General features: G+C 30.9%; 1 protein-coding gene across 3 annotated transcripts in view; it reads right to left on the bottom strand.

The window, feature by feature from the left end:
- The window catches only part of Cortactin (cortactin), a 119,342-nt gene that overhangs the window by 54,535 nt on the left and 41,854 nt on the right, over positions 1-22,953 (bottom strand). For 2 of the 3 annotated variants that reach the window (XM_085824040.1, XM_085824041.1), the window contains 4 exons: positions 14,403-14,457; positions 9,897-10,118; positions 7,018-7,128; positions 1,644-1,810 (listed from right to left, as the gene is read on the bottom strand). In XM_085824040.1, coding sequence (XP_085680166.1) covers positions 1,644-1,810; positions 7,018-7,128; positions 9,897-10,118; positions 14,403-14,457 — 555 coding nt within the window. The remainder of the gene's footprint in view (positions 1-1,643; positions 1,811-7,017; positions 7,129-9,896; positions 10,119-14,402; positions 14,458-22,953) is intronic. The other variant, XM_085824042.1, reaches the window with a different exon arrangement.

Genomic DNA, 22,953 nt, shown 5'->3' with positions numbered 1-22,953 from the left:
GGGCGGCTGCCACTCAACATGGCAGTTGTAAAATTCGCTTCTAGTGGAGCATTATTTTCTAAAAAGGAAAAAAATTAATTATTTTCTAAAATATAAATAAATGAAGAAAATAAATAAAAGTGAATACCTATTGGTAGTTTAGTAATTCAGTCTTGTGTGGTACAACTGGAAACATTTTTCCAAGCACAAACCAACTCCACAATCACTACACCAGAATCGTGTTTCCTTCCTTATCTTTTTCCCATTTTTATCCTTTTTTGAACAACACACTTTGCACTGTCTTGTAGGCTCACGTTTCACAGGAATAGGAGGAATATGGGAAATAAAATGTCGTTCAGTAAGACGGGCAGGGTTATCTATTGTAGGTGGTCTGCCAACATTCTTTTGTCCAGAAGCTGCATCATCATATTTATGTAAAAGCTCTTCTACAACTTGGATTCGAAATTTTAAAAATGTAATACGTTTCCCAACTACATTTTTATAGAGCAAATATGAGTTCCAAAGTATCTTGTCTAGTAAATGTAAAAATATCTTTTTATAATATTCTTTCTGACGTTTTCGGATTGTTGGATGAGAGGATATTTCCTGATCACAGTGACCTACACCACCCATAGTTAGACTGTAGTCAGAAACAATCTTCGGCTTGAGTATATCTTCATTTTTTTTTTTTTTTTTTTTTTTTTTTTTTTTTGAGGCTGACCATGGAAGTATCATAAATACTGCTCATCAAACACACATCCTTCATCTTCGGTTGAAGAATCTAAATCTATATAACGTTTCAAAGAAGAAGACACCATTTTACAACAAAAAGATCCCGTGCACTTTGAACCAAAGAACTTATAACCTCTAACCTTTGAAATCTTCAGTAAAGTGCTGTCATCTATTGAATTGAGCGCACGTTAACTTTTCCCGAGATACAGTCGGATTAGACAAAGAGATGAAGCCGAAATAAACGTCTCCCAATATATATTCGGGTATAACAATACGATGCACTTAAAAAAAAAATTACCCCGAGAAATACTCGGGCGTGACATTTTTGAACACCAGTGCTGTGCCCGAGATCAGTTAAAAGGTTAAATGACTTCTGCTTTTGTTATATAAAGTTAGAAGCAATTTAAATTTAATGGAGTTAAAAATTTAATACAGTATTAAATTAACTAATGGAATAATTTTCCATGCATTCTTAATTATTTGTATTTATTTTCATATTTTTAAGAACAGCATTTTGTGGCCTCTGATAAACAATTAACTAAAAGCAATAAAATCGCACATAATATCAATGCTGGCAAAACAAACATTAGCACTGCACTGGCCATCCTTATTTAGATTCCTACTTAACTGAATTCATCTGGCAGTGATTGCATGAAAAGGTGCAAATGCTTTTGCAACCTTAAATGAAATCACCAGTTTTATGCCTCTAGGATAATCTGTTAAAAGTCCATTTTGTACTTTTGTATACTTTATTTCTTGTATTTTCCTCAATTTTTAAAGTTATTCTTTTTATGAAGCTTGACATATTGTTAGGATTGCCACCATTTATGTATAGTGCTAAACTGTACCTTGTTAACAGAAAGTATCTGGAATTTGGAAGAATAACAGAAAGGTATTTAGAATGTATACAAAAAAACTTGATATATACTAACTTTATCTTGCCTATCTGTTTCTACACCAAATTTACCCCCAAAACCTTTCTTCATATCAGTCTGTGAAGGATGTGCTTCGACTTTTGTTACTTCTTCCCAACCTAGTGCTGACTTATCTTTCCTGTCTTCTTGCACTCCAAACTTGCCACCAAATCCTTTAGCATAATCTAAAGGAGAATTTTAATATGAAGTTGAAGACAAATGATTAGAAATAACTGAAGCTTAGAATTACAGACTTTATAGATGTAAATCTACTTTACATTTAAGAAACAATTGAAATTTACCAACACCCATTATGCACGTTCAAAACAGAATCCAAAAAATGGAATTTTTTTCATTATTATTAAATTTTAATTTATACAGTGTGCATGATACAGTGTGAGAAGGTCTTTTTTTAGTTTAAAATTTATTATACAAAAATTATTACAATTAGGTACTAGGGTGTTTCATATTTTAAGCCAAAAAATAAAATGTAAAATCTTTGCAGTCTCTGCTTACTCCCCGAGTCTCAGTAATGTAAAAGATATAGATGCCAAATTTCAAGATGATTGAATAATATTTAGAAGTTGCACACCTTTAAAAATAGGGAAAATTCAATGGTAATTACTTTTATTGGGAAAACTAGAAATCAAAAAATTAATATTAAAACTAGACACTAAGATTAACAGGTAATGCGACAGGCAACACAAGTGTTAGAACAATGCAGTCCCTTCTTTTGTTCACTTAGCAAAAACTTTTCTGTGATGCTCGACTACCCTCAACAAGATTTGTTTTTATTGTTCATCTCTGATTGATTCATTAAAATTTTTTATCAGAGCACTTCCTTTCTCTTTCTGTGGTATCACTGCCTATCATAAGAGCATTCACACAACTTCTTAGAAAATCAATGCAGTATTTTGTCCCATTGTGGATATTAAACAATTCAAAGAATGCCTTTGTTTAATTAGTAACGAAGTAGCTTAGGTCAACTTCCTTCAAAAATTAAGTTTTTACCTTCTAATCATTTCACTTCCTTTTTCTTGCAGGTTTGGTTTCTGAAATTTTAAGCATATTTTCCTTATCAGCCTGAATAATACATTCATCCAAAAATGCCTATCCTACAATCATTTTTGACAGATAACAAAGGTGTCTCTTGGCAACTGTCAAAGCACTTTTTCCGACATCTGCTTCTCGGTAAGTGCTCAGAAGCTGTAACATATCAAAATCAATTTTTAGAGCTGATCGGCTTACAGTTGCCTCATGGCAAAAGCAAACACATACAAGGCTAATAAAATGTGCAACCTGTTTCATTCCTTTTAACTCTCATTGAGGAATATTCAACTGTTTAGAGCAAAGAGGGCAATTTTAAGTGCATATATTGCCTTTGCAATCCTTGGTACTATCTACTCTATGGTGATAATGATAATAATAAAATCAAACACACCATTATCAAATTTGGAAAAAAAAAAAAAAAAAAAAAAAAAAAAAAAAAAAAAAAACACCAGGCAGAACATTTCAAGCGGTTACACTTTTAACAAGTTTCCATGGATAATAATTTTTCTGATATACTAATTGTGAAATAGCCAATCACAAACCCCAAAGAAAAATAGTAATAATTAGAAATATTTAATAGCATAAACCTTTGACAGTATCTTAAGAGAAAGGCTTTACAGAAATCGTTTCTACTAATTATTACAAAATTCCTAATATTTTGAAACTTTTCTTTTTCCTTCTTTTTTTTTAATTGTATACAATGAATATTCTACTATAATTCTTAATAGCAATCAGTCAGAAGCAAACTTATTTGTTGGAAGAAATTCTACCATTGAAAGGCAAGAAATTATTTACAAAAACACAATAATGGTTATAACATTCTCAATAATGGAAGAAATCTTATGGTTTGTTTATGAATAAAAGAATTGCCTTGGAATGTCAACTAAATTATTGACTATTATGCACACTATACAAACAAAAAATATAAGACTGCACACTACAAATATCAGTAAATATCACTCAAAATCTTTCAGTTTATATCTAAAATATAAATTTTTCTTCATGAAAGGAATTACAACTTCATGAAAGGAATTCCTTACATTTTAAGCAGTATGAAATATGCACATCTCTGAATCAGATTTCTCCAACAACATTGCAATTAATTCACACTAACAATATACAACATAGTACATAGGTAACTAGAATTAAGCCTATAATATATGTTTAATTGCATATTTGCATTATCAAGCACATTAAATATTACACTTTTAAGCAGCAATCAGTTACGATTACAAGCACAGTGAGAATATATAAGATTAATAATTTATCTGAAAACATCATCCAAGATATCTGGAATTATTTCTTGTATATATTTTCTTATGCACACTAAATTAGTGCACAACATAGGTAAAGAAAATAACAAATGGTTGGGAAGAAGGTAGGATAAAAACTAAAATGTACATCTTAACTAAAACAAAGAATTTTAATGATTTTAGAATTCAAACTGCTACAAAGCTTATAGAAAAGCAAACCCAAAGCTCACAGAAAGAACAAAAAATGTTTTTAATATTCTCAAGGTCACTACACACAAATATTAGTCATTTGTTAAATTTACTTTATAATTTCCTACTTGTCACCTACAGAAGTGGAGTCATACAGTTACATATCACACACTACATTTTCACGTTTTTACCTCTTTAATATAATTTAATACAACTTGGTCCCCTTAATCACGGCCAGATTTACGTATAAGTTACACAAGCCGCCCAAAAAATTAAAAAATTTCTTGAGCCACCCAAAAAATTAAAATGCAGTATAAATAGCTTTAAAATATATTATAACAGACTTATTAAGGCCCCATATTTCAAATAGCTTGGAGCCTTATCAAGTCTAAATCTGGCTCTATCCTTAATCAATTGGCTAACTCTTTACAACTGTATTATACTGGCTTCCAAAATTATGGAATAATACTTATTACAAAACTCGTAACTTAAAAACACAAGAAAATATTATACCAATTATTTACATTTTGCAATATCAAAAAGAACATAAAATTTCTTGAATTCACACATAAAAAAAAATTTCTCAATAGTGAACCATGAACAACAATACAGGGTGATAAGTCGTGTTATTTATGATGTTGTCAATGAGTTGCTCGGGTAGCAGTATCCATTGATCACATACAGCAGCCCATCTAGGATTTGGGAAGAGGGTTGGAGGCTAGTAACTCTCCTTTTGAGAAAGTCCTACACATGTTCAGTGAGATTATGATCAGGAAAATGTGTTAGCCATTCCATTTGGACGATAGTTTCTTTAAGAAATAGATGTACGAGAAGATAAGTGTGAAGGCGGCCATTATCTGCTTGCATAATGAAGGGATCTCCAATGGGATTGAAGGTATCACATACAGATAAACAATAACACCCAGTATAAATATAAGTCTCTGTATACCTCTGAGCATTGACAGTTCTATGTGGCAGCACATACAGATCTGTGTCCTCATAAAGACTCCTCTCCTACAATAACACTACCTCCTGCATCGGTATTCCCTTCCCGTATGTCAGAATGTAGTTATCAAGAATTTGCTTCTCTCCACATATAAGCAAGTCAACAATCACTTTTTAAGCAAAAGGGTGTCATCAGTGAACAGTAGAGATTTCCACTGATTTTCAGTCCAGTTTATATGACTATACCCAATTCAAACACTCCCTCTAGTGGCAGGAGGTAAGCAGGATGCACAATGTGGGGGTCGACGAGCATACAGACAGCTTCCATGCAGTCTTCTACATACTGCTGTGGCTGATACTGTCTTTCCTGTAGCAAAAATAAGCCTGGATCTAAGCTGAGAAGGCTGATCTATGCAGTCCTGTTGTGATGTGCACTAACTCAAAAATACTTGTCACCTACAGAAGTGGTAACTCTTGGCTTACCTTTGAATAGATCTTCAAAATGCTGAACCAGTAGTTAGAAATTGTTGAGTGGGTGCACCATATGATTGTCATCGACTTGCATCTCATCGGCCTAGGACTCTATAATGCAATTCTGCTAGCATATGCCACCACAAACTAATTTTTTATACTTTAACTATCTTGAAATTGTTTAATATACCACCATGCATTGAACAGCAACTCCCTCCTAAACAGTTGGATTTAAGTTGCATTGTATTTACATACAACAGTGATAACACTACTCTTGTGTATAATGCTACTTAATGTAGCTTGTTTTTATTTGTAATATATCCAAATTTCATGAATTTTGAATTAATTTTAGCCTATTTATTACAATTTTTCAATTTGCTCTTTAACTCTTCGGGAGTGTAGTTAAAAGACTGAATGAGATTAAGGATTGAACACTTTTTTAGAAGATTTATTTTTGTTATCTGAATGATTCTGTCAATTACTAAGAACTTGTTTGTGAATAAAACTTAATGATTCTAAAAACAAAGAAAATACTTATCCCCAAAATCTTAAAATTACACCTATGAAAAATTTTGTATAAATTTAATCATCTGTATAAATTTTGCTTATTCCAGAAACTAGATCAATCCCATGCTTTGCTAACTCAGAAATAAAATATTGTTTTCTTATCATTTTTCAGTTTAAACAAAATCTATGTGAACTTTCAATAACTTCTAAAAATAATTTCCAGAAGATTAACGAGGAAAACTAAAAAAATACTTAAAAGAAGATAAAATTAGATATAACAAATTGAATATTAAATCATTGATATCCTTTAATATGAAAAAATATTAGTAATAATATTGACCTATATAACCCCCTGCTACATTTTTAAAAATTAGAAAGAAAAATTCCTCTTTCAAAGCAGCTTCAGAATTCTGAGTAGTGAAGTAACAGCTACACATAAGATTCTATAAAGTTCATGGAATCAATATAATGTTATGATCACGCAATCTTATTTTTAGCCATCTTAAATATTTCATTCTCATTTTCAGCATTTAAAATTCTCCTATGAATATTCAAATTCATACCATGACCATTTTTAGCATAAACCTTTTCTAAAAAATTAAAATAATGTATTTTAAATCAGTAAAAGTCATCACAAATGATAGTGATAAAATTTTAATTTCAAGACTTAAGCAGCAAATTTAGACAAAAATTAAAAATTATTCCAATTACTATTATTTCTTTTGTACCACACACTATCAAAAATTCAAAATCACAATTAATCTCCAAGCATTTGCAAAGCAAACAGAAATTAGGAGCACCTTGGCGTTCTCAGGAAACTGCTACTTAAGATTTATATTAAAACTAATTCACAAAAAGCCATGCAATGTTATTTCTTCTGTTAAAAAAATGGCAAAAGCCAAACAAGCAGCATTATAATTACACAGTATTGTTGAAGTGCTAGATCAGACAAGTCTCAGTATATTTATGGGACTGACCAATCTGGGATTGGTGTTTGGGCACTTTTTCGATATGTTGCCACCCAACAGCACACTTGTCTTGTCGATCAGTAAGTACACCATACTTTCCACCAAATCCTAAAGTATAATCTGTGAAGCAAGTGAAAATTATTAACAATAATTGAAGAAAACTTAGGAAAAACATTGCGTCCACTGTTGTACAAAAACTGATGATATACTACAAAGTTAAAAAAGCATAAAAAATTTAATTTTGAAAAAACTATTTACTGCATGTTGAAAGCAAACAATCAAAAAATACAACTACCTTAAGTAATTCTAAAAATATATATAAAATAAAATAAGCTAAAAAAAATTCTTACGAAAGTGGAAAAACTGTTTTTCATCTGTATGAAATAATCCATCTCTAAATGTTTACTTAATGATATTTACCATTCTTTTCTCATTATTTGCCTCATAATAAACCTTCTATAATAACTTAAAAAGTTTAGGGGATACACTTGAGAAACTATTATAGAGCTTAATTAAGATGCTGCTCTAATTACACAGTTATTTTAAGAGTTAAAAAGATAAATCAGCCGAACGAGCTGATACATATTTATTTAAATATTTGATGCACACAAAAAACATGCACTTGTTATTTGATTATTGCAAGACCGAATAGAATATTTAAAATTTTCACATACTGCAAACATGTAAAATATTAAACTGTAAACATGTAATTGCAAAACATGGAAGAAAACAAACATTATATTTGTTTTGGGAGATACTAATAATGTGAGTATATCTTTTAACACTGCTTATATGAAGTGATGCATTAATCTTCTGCCCTTTATATAGTTTTTATTTAGACCAAGCTATTTTGACGACAGATACACACATTCTCAGATTTTTTCTAAATTTATAATTAGAACTTGCTCTAACACTGTCAAGAAATTATCTTCTTTCATTTCTCCTGTGCTCATATTTCCTTTATCAGCCATTTAATAAATAATTTAAAATTCTCCATATAATTAATAGCAGAGTTATAGAATCTATCTTATTGGTTACCTATTTTAATACAATAAAGCCAGAAAATTCTACAATCTGCCCTAAAATTTTAATTTGGTACATTACTTTCAATAGCAGAAGGATTACATTGTACATTTTGTATTGCTTTACAATCACAAAGTTTACAAAAACTCCAATATAATTAGACAAAAAAAAATTCTTACTATTAATTAGTGATTTTACTTAGGATAGATCAACAACTATATTTAACATCATATTTCTTAAATATCACTGACACATCCAACAGCATATCTGCCACCTAACAGCATTAATATAATACTAAAATCAGATCTAAAAAATTAACTTTCCTTAAAATGCAAAAATCAGAGGATTTTCATGCTCCTTACAGAATTTAATTCTTAATTCTGTAATTAAAAGGTTACCAGCTGAGATATTTCGTTTGGCAATGACTGCATCATTTTTGGTGACTTTTTCGCCTGTGCCGGCAAAATGGAAAAGTACAATAAATTCTATTATATAAACACTATATTTAATAAATTAAACTTCAGTCTGATGCGCAAATAATATTTTGTTTTTTAAAAAATACAGAAATTTTAGTTAACATAAGGTTTTTAATATTGTGCTAAAAAAGAATTTGGTTCAAAAAATAAAAGCATTCAGTCCTTTTAATAGTTAAAAAAAATTAGAATTAAACAATTGAAAACCCTTTGTTTTTTAAATACAATTTTAAGTGGTTATTATCAACTTTTATGGGCATAAATTGCTTACAACTACTCAATTATTAAAATTAAATACATAACACATGTAAAATATTACAATAATCAGCTTTTTCAATTTATATATAAAATCTTAATGAGTTAGTGAAAAAGGCTGAATTTTAATATTATCAAATTTAGTTTATCAAAGTTCACATATAAATTTGAACTATAACAAACGGTTTAAAATGTGTGCTCAGGTATGAAGTTTCCTACACTCAAATGGTCAGACTTTAACTCCAAAAAAAAAGTTTGAGTTCACCTTTGAGTTTGGTCAGATTTTAACAATCACCCCAAAAACTCTTTTGAAGTTTAATGTGGTTTATCAACAGAGATTATCAAGAAATACGGCCCAAGTGGAAGTTCAAAACATTTTATGGGATATTAGATGAATATGCATTTAGACTAACATGGGAATGCTATACATCTTCTGCATACTTAAAAAGTGAAAAAATAATGTAATGAAATTCTATAAAAATATTTAATGCTTTTAATTATGAATTAAGTGCACTTTTATTGAAATCATCATGAATTAAATTTATTTTTATTGAAATCAATCAGATTAAAAAGTAAAAAAATAATATTTTTAAGAATTGCATCTATTGCTTTTAAACAGTTTAGTTTGTAGTAACAGAAAGATTAAATATGAAAGACTATTTTATGTTCTTCAGAATGCAGCAGTCTCGAATGAAAAGTGAAACAACACATTAAAGTGAAAAAAATTACTCGAAAAGTGAAAAAAATATAGTGTAATTTTACAAATTATTTAATGTTTTCGTTTAGATATATCATGAATTACATGCACTTTTATTTAATTGAATCAGACTCAAAAGTAAAAAAATACTATTCTTAAGAACTGCATTTATTGTTTTCAAATAATTTAGCTTGTTCTTCAATAACAGGTATATTAAATTTGAAAGAATAATATCTTATATTTTGTCAAATGGCAACAGACTTGAATGAAAAGTGAAACTACACAGAAACACATTTTGAGACTAATAGCCTTTTCAGGCTATATAAATACTACATATAGTGTGTGTGCGTGATATATATATATAAAGGCATATAATAATAAATAAGGTAACAATGCATGAAGGATAAACAGAACACGTCATTATTTTTTAATTTACCTACCTTTTTGAGAAGGGTGTTTCTCCATTTTTTCTTGATAATCCCACCCAACAGCAGACTTATCTTGCCTTTCTTTATCGATACCAAACTTGCCACCAAATCCTTTGGCATAATCTTTCTGTGATTCATGCTTTTCTGTTTTTTCTAAGTAATCCCATCCAACAGCATTACGATCTACTCTGTCTTTCTGTACACCATATTTTCCACCAAATCCAGATGCATAATCTACAAACAATAACACAATATATACAAGAATTAATTCTAGTGTAATTCATTTCCATTGTTTATATTTCAAAATACATAAAGAATAATTAAACAGAAGCATTCACTGTTATTAGATACCCTAACTGTGTGGTCTCAAGCACAAACTGCATGTGGGCCAAATGTACAATATGGAAGCAGCTGACAGGCTGAAATATTTTTGACAAAATTAAATGGTTTCCTTTTTACCAAACAAATAAAATGTTTTAACTAAATTTTTAATTTTACATATCTATTAAAATATACACAAACTCTAATTATAATGATGCAAAGAAAAATTCAAATTTATACTTATTTTCTGTTTGAAATCTAAAAGATTGGTATCCATTAGGAATTTTTGTTAGTTGTTATGTTTTGCATTTGAAATGGATTGACAGCTAAATGTTAAATTTTAAGACTAACATTTATTTCAAATAATTCTGATACATTCAATTAACCATGTAATAACTTACTTTTAATTTAAACAAATTATAGTAACTCTTTAAGACAAAATTTAGGAATAAATAATGACAACTTATTCATTTTTATTTAGTAAAGTTTTCTTCTACGCATACAGAAAAAATACCTATATTTGCATGTAAATAATTATAAATTTTTTTATTCTTTACTAGCTTTCAGATACAACACCTAATGGCATAAAATTTGCAGGGAAACAATATTGTATTGAGTGCAGATTATATCACACCAGCCTTGCACATTTCTTTGCTCCTCCTGAAGAGGACACGATTGTTGCCTTCCTAATTTTATCTTTCACTTTGGCAATGTTCTCTTCTGTTTTGACCTGACAGCATTTCAATTCTAATAAAATTTTAAAAATTTTAATGTAAGCTTGGAGAAAAATGACTAAAAATTATCTTCATCACAAACTGTAGATACAAATTGGTCAATCTTGTTCATTTCTCAGATATATTAACTTTCAACTGTGGGAAAACAGTTTTCACATATAAATGCACTCTCAAATAAAGCAATTATTCTTATAGCAAAAATTCATAATTAAGGATATTTATCTTTTGACAAGTGCAAATAAAAATTCACTAAATCTGTATCTTCAGATCTCTGAATAAGATTTACATTACAGCATAAATTAATTGGCTCCATCTGTAGATTTTCTAGGGCGTTATTCAATGTTCATTTTTAGTAATGAAATTAATGTAACTCCAAATCATTAAAATATTGAACTTTTACTTTTAATTCTTGTCATAATAATGCTAATTAATTAATTTACATGAAATATATTCATGGCCTGGTAAAAACTACTTCGGGGACTGCATAACGAATGGTCAACCATTTTAAAACCACTGCCCTAACTTAATATACATTGTACACCAAACAAACATTTATGGACTGATAACTATTTTGAACAATGCCCCACATCAGAAATTTAACCTGCTTATGGTGCAGTGATACGTTAATTAACTAAAAGATGATACTGGGGAGAAGTATTTAATTCTTTACATTACTTTCCACGAACACAATAACTGAGAGGAGGAAGTCTTCCCTAATTGTGGAGATAAAAATACTCAAAAAATACAGTGTCTAATGAGAGCCTGAGGGGCTCTAATCAGACATGGTACCTATATCATTAATATGACACACAAATATGCAAATCCCTGCAAGATGATATTGTCTTTAATTATTTATATTCTTTCTTACTCAAAGAGAACTGAGTCATCTGATGGGACTGGTCAGCTTGGTTACGACAAATTATCACACACCATTTTAGTTCAGGTGCCACTACAGATCATTCCCTATGATGTTCTCCATCAAATCTGGGACAGAGCTACACAATTAAAACAGCGGGACTGTACCTGTACAATCAATGATGAAATTATAGTGTCCTGCCAACATCTAACCATACCTATAGGAAGATTAAAATTTTTGCAGTGAAGAATACTCTAGAATTGTGATCTCAAATTCGCAATCTCCGAATTTTATGTGGCCAATGAATATATTTTAATGATGCATTTATTGATATACAATGCTTATAATTTGGGAGACAAAGATATTGACAGAGTGCTTATGTACAAGACTGCTATCGAAAGAAAAATGACAGAATGAATAGGTTGGGTCTTTATCACTGTGTGCCATTTCACATGACTCCAGTAATTTCCCATATTGGTCCACTAAGTGAATGTGAATTCAGTTTGTCAGCTGGTGACACTTCAGTATTCTAATAAATTACAGGTTTTGCAGTTAAGGTTAAAATTATGTTATTTAATGGCTAATTCAATAAACTGGAATTACCTGAAATTCATCTTAGTCTAAAATTTAATATCTAACTGTCCATGCATTTGAATCAAAAAGTATAACCAAAAGAAATTTTTGGAAGGTACCAATCTTTACATTACAGACAGAAAATAAATATAAATTTGAATTCTTTCCTTTGCATTATTATTATTGTTGCTTATGTATGTTTTAATAAATATTCATTTTGCTTTGTTAAAAATAATTTTAAATTTTGACCAAAAAATATTTTGACCTATCAATTGTTTTCAGATTATTTTCAGACATTCAGCCTGCAGTACGTTACCACTGCTCTAGAAATTCAATATCTTTAATGCCAATTGAACTCACTTCTTCAATACGAAACAGTGCAATACTGACCACTAGACCATAAAATGTTGATTACTTCATCATATATTTAAGGAACATCCTTAATTGCTTATAATGCAAGACAGATCAAATTACATTTTACACAACTTTAAAATTGACTGGGGATCTTGGGGAAAAAAAATACCACATTTTAAAAAATGCATGTTTTTTATTTTGCTGCATGAAAATAAAATGATGCATCTTTATAAATATTTTTAATAATCTTATATAATAATATTGATCTCCTTACTTTATAGTTTTGAAAGATTCAAAATTCTCTCACAAAATTAGGAGACCCAATAGGCAAATCCTGCTGGTGAAGAATCATCACCCACCACTTTTTACACCTTTTAGTTCGGATGCCACCGTAGAGTAATTAGGTTATTTTTGAAGCAGGAGATATGAAAAATGAGCAATGCCCTTGCCAAAACTTGAATCTGAACTTCTTGAATATGTGCCAAGTGTGCTAATCGTTACACCACGAAACCATGCAGAAAGGAGGAAAATACTTAAAAAAAATCAGAGAACTGCAGAGACAATACATCACACAAATCTCGGCAATGATAGATGGTTAATTGCACGAATCTAAGCAACAACATGTGATTTAATATGGCTATCAAACCAAATACATCTCTTCATTGTTCCCTTTTGAAATTCTGCAGTGGAATTCTATTGTTCTTGCTGAAATTTTACCACAATTTCTTTCCACTGCAAACAAATTCCACAAGTGAGCATTTTAAAATTAAGTTAAAGGCAGAAAATATCATGATTTGCTTATAAAAACTGTTGGAACTTGGAATACAACAAAATGAATGCATATGAAAATTGTGAAGTTGCTTGACAAGTATTGCTATAAGCAGAGTTGCCTGAAGAATGGCTATGTGCATGATTGCCAGAGTTTGGCACATTCTGAAAATTTTGTGACTTTTAATACCATGTAAGTATTGAAAACAACCTATATGTTAAATCAATGTATATCTATTTTGCAATACTGCAGGTATTTAGCAGCAAGTAATTCTGTGGAAGTCAGAATAAGAAGATATATCCCTGAAATGCTTAATTACTTCAAAATAAGAAAATTGGAAATATCAATCTTTATTTTATTATCTATTAAATTTAGTTTTGAAGTTTAAATATAAATTAATTGAACATAAGCCATTAACAGTATGGAATATGCATGCTTTTTACAATGTAACAATGAAAAGCGGTTTACCTATTTTCTAGAAAATAAAACATAAATTACCGTACATTATAGGTACATGTAAGAATGAAAGGTTTAATAACTAATAAAACTTCACTGAAAATAGATTCTCTTCTTAGAAAAATAATCTGGCCCCAATAACCTCTTCTGCATGAGAAGAAACCAACAGATTTTCATATTATGCAAAAAAGGTACACTTTTGCTAAACTTAATATAGGAAAGAAAAACAAAAGCAATTGAATTCAGCTTCAGATTAGTATATTACATTGGTAATTTTGTATGTTTTATTAATAGTCAGGTATACTATGCCAGTAAAATTTAATATGGCCCATGTGTACAGTGGTAAAAAAAATAACTTCAAAATGCTGAAGTATTCATTTTCAAAACTATCTCTATAACACAAAACATACTGAATTAAAATGCACTTTATAAAAATAAATAAATAAAATGGGCACCTTTCTGTGAAGCATGTTTGTTAAGTTTTTCATGATGATCCCATCCAACTGCAGACTAAATGAGGAAATACATTATTATTATTATACTGAGATGCAAATAGTACACTCTGCACAAAAATTAAAAACAAAAAAAATAATAAAGAGGGACAGTTACATATCTCTCGTTCTACTGGGCCGAAGGATGAAATTTAATTTGCAATTTTAAATAATTTGCAATCTGTAAAAAAATATTTGCCTTCAACAATCATTTTGTTTATAATAATTAATCTCATACTTTGAGCAAAATTTTCGACCGGTGCCGAAAATATTTCACGAAAGAGTTGCCGTCTTTATGAGTGATCTATTTTTTGTCAAGGTCACCGTTTATCAGAACAGTACATCAATCAGATGTTTATATTTGTGTTGGGAAGGCAGGGTGTGTGTGGTGTATTTAGTTATGGCAAAGTACACTAGGGCTATCTGCCTAAGGGGAGGGATGCTTTCGTGGAGGACTTTCTAAGGGAAACTGGCTTGTATACACGTTACACATGGGGAAAACCACGAAAACACCCATGCAGCCAGCCCGTTCGCGGGATTCGAACCTCGGACCGAACTACCAGTGTTCAGATACTTTACCGCTCGGCCGCTGGTGGGCCCCTGGGAAGGCAGGGAAAACAGGTGTTGCGTTGACGCAACGTCAGCAGGAAACGGGTAATCTTTTCCTTTCGAAGTAAACGGGTAACTCATTCCTTTCGATGTTCTGGTTCAAGTTCTGGCTACTTTAAAAAATACATAGAACGAGGTATCTTACATTAGAAGAAACCCTTCAAAGATTTTTGGATGAAGAAACAGATGATGATAATGTTAATAATACCAGAATGAAACTGATATTGTTGTTGTTCCCCCCAGAAATTGCAGAAGCTAGTGATGAAGAAGAAGGGAAAGGCAATGTTGTAAATAATGATAATGATATTTTACCAAATGATACTGCTGGGGAAGTTGAAATTCACATAAGAAGTAAGAAACAAAAAAGTTTAAAGTCATACGAAAAAGTTTAAAAAGCTGAAAACTTGAAATGGATAAAAAAGGAACCGTTAGTTATGTCTCAGGAAGAAAGTGAAGAAAGAGATAGAAGAGAAACTATAAAAGACAAAATACAAGGTAAAACTAGTAGAGATATTTTCGATTTTCTTTTTGGTTTAGATATTTACTCTCTTCTCGTTGAACAGACAAATATATACGCTCAGCAAAAAAATCGCCCAGAATTTATTGCATCTGAAGCCTATATGAGAAGACTTATTGGAATATTATTGCTTACAGGATATCATTCTTTACCTCAAGAAGAAATGTATTGGAAGGACATTTCTGTTCCTATTGTACGAGAATCGATGTCATGTTTGTAGTACAGGAATATGAAGCAGAATTTGCATTTAGCTGACAATAGTCAAATTGACAATACTGATAAATTATATAATGTGAGACTGTATCTAAACTTACTAAACAAGAACAAGAAATTCCAACCATTTGGTATATTTTCCTATGATCTGAGTATTGACGAGCAAATGATTCCTTATTGAGGCAAACATTCAGCAAAGATGTTTTTAAAAGGGAAACCTATAAGATTTGAATACAAAGCATGGACTCTGACGTCATCTGATGGATATGTGTTTCATTTCGATATTTATTCAGGTAAGCCAACAGCTCCAAAATTACCAGAATATGAAAAATTTGGGCTTGGAGGAAGTGTGGTGATAAATTTGCTCAGTGTTGTTACAACTCCCGCCAATCATGCTATTTATTTTGATAACTTTTTTACATCATTTTAGCTTCTCTGTCATCTATAAAATAAAGGTCTCAATGCAACAGGAAAAATTCAGGAAAACCGCATACAAATGTGCCCACTAGAAACTGTGAAATGTGTTCGTAAGAAAGATAGAGGTTATTAAGATTTCCAGTATGAAGAGAAAAACAAAATAATTTTTGTCCGATGGAACGACAATTCGGTTGTAACTGTTGTTTCAACATTTGGAAACATTCAACCCATAAAAAATGTTTTCCATTATTCATAAACGCAAAGGAAGAAGGTTTTTATATCTCAGCCTCATCTTATTGAACAATACAATGCCAAAATGGGTGGAGTCAATTTATGTGACAATTTAGTAGCCAATTACAGAATAAGAGTTCATGGCAAAAAATGGTGGTGGCCAATATTTACTAATTACATTGACGTCGCCTTGACAAATGAATGGAAAATATCACGACTTTCTACTACTGGAAATAAAACGTCTCTTTTAGACTTCAAACGCGAGGTTGCATTATTCCTTTTGCAAACTCCTATTGAGAATGTAGATTTAGCCAGAAATAGATCAGCAACAGGAAGACCTAGTGAATTCAGGATTCAAAAATCATTGCATGAAGATGGCAGCCATTTTATCATAAAGTCCGATAATAACAAAAGACTTTGTTGTAAAGAATGCCATAGCCAGACTGTTTATAGATGCAAAGTATGCAATGTAGCTTTACATCATGATTGTAGTGAAGCTTTTCATGCTTGAATCTTTCAATTGAGATAATCTGTATTTGTAAAAGAAATATAATGTATATTTTAATATTAAATTAATTACAAGTAAAGTGATTTGTAGTGAAGTGATTTGTAAGTAGTAAAGTGATTTGTAAAGTAATTTATAAAACGTTATATAGCTAAAAAGTAATCCAGTGCTCTACTCAAAGGAAACATTGCACGAGTACAATCCTATTCACTAAACATTTGTAGTCTTATTCCGCTGACGTTGCGCAAACCCTTTTTCCACAGGTAAGAGCATTTTTTTTATTTTCAATGTAAATTTATGTTTATAAATGATTAATTTAATATTTGTTATTATTTTCATGAAAAAAGAATCATTCCATGTACGAGGGCCATCCAGGAAGTAGATTACGTTTCCGTCTGTGTCCGCTAGGGGCGGGGCTAGCGCGGCCATCTTGGGGTCAGAGCGTTGCGCAGCTCAGTCTGCATCTAGCCGTGCTAGTGAGAGGTTCGTGCTGTGCTCCGTTCAGATACTGTGACGGTTTGAAATGTCTGCGTTAATTGAAAATCCCGCGAGCTGCGAGGTGCGCTCAGTAATAAGGTTTCTGACTGCAAAAAACTGTAAACCGATAGAAATCTATCGGCAGCTTCGTGAAGTGTATGGGGACAACATTATCACTGAAGGTGGAGTGCGTCAGTGGGTCATAAGATTTCAAAATGGCCGAACCAATGTTCACGACGAAGATCGAAGTGGGAGACCCAGCATAGTGACCGCCGAACTTCTCGAAAAAGTCGATGCTAAAGTCCGTGAAAATCGAAATTTCACAATAACGGAACTTTCTTTGAGTTTTCCACAAATTTTGCGAAGTTTGTTGCACGAAATCATCAGCGAAAAGCTTGGTTACCACAAGTTTTGTGCAAGATGGAAGGCAAGAAGAGGTAACGAAGTGGTTGAAGGCGCAGGCGGCCGAATTTTTCGACGAAGGAATTTCCAAGCTCGTACATCGCTACGATAAATGCCTTAATTTGTATGGTGACTATGTAGAAAAGTAGTATTTGAGTGTGGCTTTCATCTGTATATAATAAAATTTTTTTCCTATACTTTGTTTATTTTTTTATTCCAAAACGTAATCTACTTTCTGGATAGCCCTCGTAGTTTTGGTGATTAATGGGTTAAGGGGATGGATGCTTTCCCGTAAACCTTTTTAAGAGAAAATTGCTCGCATTTACATTCCTGATGGAAAATTCCACATGGTAATCAACCTGTTTCTGTTTGATTGGATTAAGTTTGTTTGCTTACTGAATTACATCAAAGCACACCACAATTATCTGTATAAGGGGAGGAATGACTTTGCAGAGGACTTTCTAAAGGAAGCTGTTTCTAAAGGAAGCTGGCTCTAATTTATGTTACACATAGAGAAAACCTTGAATCCAACCCTTTAGCCGGGATTCAAACCCAAGAGAGCTAAAAGTTTTCAACCACCTTTACCACTCTACTGAACAGCCTGTAAAAAATTGATAAAGAAATAGTATTGAAATAGCCAGTTTAATTTACTAACCTATATTTCTCAATTGACAGTACATAAATTAAGCATATGAGGGGGATTATTTGCGAATAAATAAACTATCACTATATTCACAAATAATTCCCCTCAACTTTTCTCCACTACTTCATATTACGATGGAATTATTGCATTTCAAAGTTATTTCTCATGAATTAATTTTGCTCTGTTCATGATTTTTTATTTTTTCAAAGAGGAAACTTCGCACTTTAAATAAAAAATACATGAGAAGATACTTTATGCAAAATTTGGCGTAAACAGTTTTCTTAATTTTGCTTTGAAAATATTCCAGGTTAATCGTTTTCATTACTGGAAGAAATATGAAAAACAGATTTACTACACTGAAGTGTAAACACCTAGTATGCCCTTATACTTTTGAAAACATGAAAGATTACTCTTTCTAAAATAAATTTAAAATATATTATGTTCAAATAGAATATTCGTTGAAAATCAAATAGACTTTCAATCTTTTGGATATAACAATGGTTTTAGACGAAATTTCTGCCTATGACAGGAACAAAAGCCAATTTTACAAAGAAAAATTCTCTTTAAAGATATACCTCCTTTGCCTGATAGTCCAATGTAATATTTGTTAAAGTTAAATGATGAAATGCAACTAATGTATCTCTGATCTTTTTTTTTTTTTATATACTATAATAACAAAATTGTCGAAAAATAAACAGATTTAAAGCTTTGTTATTGATATTTAAAGTTTTATTCATTGTAAATTCATCTCAAAATTTAATTGTATTGAATCTCATTCTAATCATCTAGTAGTAATAAATATTAATGAATTTATTATTATTCCATTAAATTACTCATTAAAATTATTTTGTTAATGAAAATATATTATTAAAAATCGCATTCCAACTTATCTAAGCTAGTTTGTATTTATTATATTTTGTAAAGTTTTGTTCTTGTTTTCTAATTTCTAATAAGAAAATATGTGCATATAAGTGAAATGTGAAAACAAAGTTATAAAATTCACAAATTATTGCCGAAATTGATCAGAAATAGTAAATGAAACAAAAACACTGAATACATTTTATTCTAAATAAATATCCAGTGTACCATTCATTTAGAACTTCAATTAAATGAAAGAAAAATAAACATAAAAAAAATCGCAAATCTAGCAACCCATTCTAGACTATGGAACAGCGTCCAACAAACATGTAAATTTTACTGCATCCATGGAGGGAACAAATGATCACTCTAACGACTTTTCTCATTAGGAGAAAATCGAAGAGTGGCAAAAAGTGTTTTGGATTGTGCCGGTCTGAAGGCTATATTATGAGAATTTCGGCCAGGTTTTAAAAGATTAAGGCAATGGCAAAAATTTTACAGGTTATTATTCAAATTTTTTTTCGAAAAACTTTAAAAAATTTCTAAAAAAAATACAAATGTAAAAAATAAATTAGAAAATATGTGTGAATTTTATTTGGACTGAGCCTAAATTTCAAAATGTGAAAAAAGAAATCAAGTAAGTTTAATTAAAAAAAAAAAAAAAGTTAGAAAATATTAAAAATATTCAATACTGAGTAGCTAAAATTTTCAGAGCTAATTTTTTAAAAACTACTCATACAATTTTTACAAAACTTGGCTCCTTGGCATAACTTGAATTGTAAAATCGAAATATGGGGGAAAGTATGTTATTTCAGAAAAAGTCCAATTATGTGTCAAAATATCTCTGTTAGAACAAATGCTTATATAAATCTAATATATATCCTAAATTGCGCTTTTACACATGAGAAACACCAAGTGAAATTCTGCCAATCGGCTCAGTAGAGTGGGAGATGTAAAATTGTCCCCTCCACCACCTTTTTTGGGGGAGGCACTGTGTAAATAAAATATATCATTAAAAAAATGTACGCACAATTACAAATAATTCAGAATATGTTTTTTCACATAAAAAAATAATCAGCTTGATGTTGTGATAACTGGAGCTCTGGTTGCAAGAGCTAAAGCAGCTGTTTAATCACAGTTTCCTAACAAGGTCAGTATTGCCCCCAACTGGGGTTCAATGAAATTTTAAAGGGATTAATGATGATTATGGGAATGACTGGGCTTCAACAGTTAAATGCACCAGCAACTGACTAGTATAATCAAGAACCCATTGAATACAAAAAAAATTTATTCATGAAACTAACAGTTAATTGCTTATCAATATAAAGCTATATCATGTAATAGTAAAGAAGATGATATACAAATATAAATCAAAAGTTGCACTAAATTTATTTAATATATTTTTAAATACATAAATTTTTTATGCAATAAGTACAATATAATAAAATATAACTTGCAAACACAAGAAAACATAAATGCAAAATTAGAATGTAAAACAAGACACAGAAGGTTGAATATTTTAGAGTGAAGTGATTTCAGAATTAAGCAATTCTATGCCATATTCTAAAAAAACTGCAGCAGTCATCTGTTAATTAAACACGTAGTTCTGTGCAATTAGAATCAGTAAATTTTTTTGTTACTGAAAACCTGTCTATGTAAAATTTAAACTAAAAATATGAATGCTAATGGTTTTTGGTTTTATTAGATTACAGCAAAGCACTCGAGGGCTATCTGCCTTAAGGGAGGGGTGCCTTCGTGGAGGACTTTCTAAGGGAAACTGGCTCGTATATACGTTACACATGGGGAAAAACCACGAAAACACCCATGCAGCCAGCCTGTTCGCGGGATTCGAACCTCGGATTGAACTACCAGTGTTCAGCGACATTACCGCCTCGGCCGCTGGTGGGTCTTATTAATGGTAATGAAATTAGTATACCATTTTCTTCAAAAATTTTGTTCATATTCTTAATCTAACTGTTATCTTTAAATTATTTACATGACATTATTTGTATTCTGATTATATTGTATGCTGTAATATTTCAGAGAAAACGATTGATTTAAAGGGAGGATCAATGCAAAAAAAGAGCTGGGAATCCCAGTTCTAAATCATGCATAATTAAAATACAGAACTCTAACACATTTCTTTATAATCTATGACACACTAAACAAACATTAACAACCTTGTAAATAAGTTAACAAAGTATTTGTATCCATGTGGTTATGAGTTAGCCTATTGGCTTTTTAAGTTAATTACCTTGCTTATTGGGAAATTAAAGTTAATTACATGAAGGTAGAGTTCTTGATAACAATAAATCATTTCAAAGAGTTCTCCCTAAGATTTTCAGAATATTTTATGTACTTGTTCTGTCTAGTGGTAATAAATTTTGTGGTAAATGTATTCATAAAACTATTAGTACTGGGAAAGAATCTATCAAAAGGTATTGGAAAGCACAGTATATTACTGCATATACTTAAGGAAACAGCAAAGTAAAATTTTTACTTGTGTATTGTTGAATTTAAGTGTCGGAAGAAATTTTTGATAAGTATTAAAATAATTATTTTCTCACACAAGTTTTAAATAATACTCATAAAACTTTAATCACTTTCCGAAATCCTCACAGAAAGTTAAGTACAAGATGAGCAGCAACATTTAACTATTAATGCTAATTTGAAATAGAGTGGAACCTCGAGATACGAGCGTTTCTATATATGAGAAGTTTGAGATAAGAGGAAAGTATGAGCAAAATATTTGTCTCTAAATATGAGCACTGACTCGAGTAACGAGCAATGAGACAGGCTGTATGTGTGCGTGGCGCCATTTCCCGATTTGACTCAAGTCGGGGAATCAAAAAAGAACACTGCGTGAACGCAGTGTTCTTTGATCTAAGTGTTTGTGTGCTTGTGAATTGTTTTTTACATTTAACATTAAAATAATTATATCATGATGCCTCCCAAGAATACTGCTGCCTCAGATAGTGCTGCAAAGAAAAAGAAGGAAGCCATGGCCGTTGAAATTAAGAAAGAAATTACAGATAAACGTAATTATGGTTAAGAGTGATGGATTTGGCGAAGACTTACATCGATGATATGCACTATTTTGAGGAAGTAGGAAGAAATTAAGAAACTAGATGTGGCCAAAGAAATTACCGTTACTTCCAAGCATTGTCCAAAAGTCCTAGAATATATTGAGAAGCTATCGTCGGTGTGGATTAACAAGAAGCAGTTAAAAGGTGATTTGGTGTTGGAAGCTATCATTTGTGCTAAGGCTAAGAATCTGTACTTGGACTTTCTCCAAAAAACACCAGGTACGTCAACTGAAGATGAGATGGCATTTAAGGCAAGCTGTGGATGCTTTGAAAATTTTAAAAAGAGAAGTGGTGTTCACAATGTTGTGCAATGTGGCAAGGCTGCAATAAATTTTGGCCAGAGTTCCTAAAATATATTACTAGTGAGGGCTTTCTTCCCCATCAAGTATTTAATTGTGATGACACAGGTTTTTTTTGGAAGAAAATGCCTAACAGGAGCTACATCATGTAAAAGAATCTTTGCCTGGCCACAAGCCAGTGAAAAATAGGCTTACTCTCTTGTTTTGTGCCAATGCAAGTGGAGATTGTAAAATCAAACTGTTGCTCATCTACCACTC

The sequence above is a fragment of the Stegodyphus dumicola genome, chromosome 9 (genome assembly GCF_044657685.1).
Source record: "Stegodyphus dumicola isolate Sdum_Otavi_A_Nest chromosome 9, ASM4465768v1".
Lineage (NCBI taxonomy): Eukaryota > Metazoa > Arthropoda > Arachnida > Araneae > Eresidae > Stegodyphus > Stegodyphus dumicola.
The sequence above is the reverse complement of the archived record's forward strand: the minus strand, read 5'-3'. Positions and strand labels throughout refer to the sequence as shown.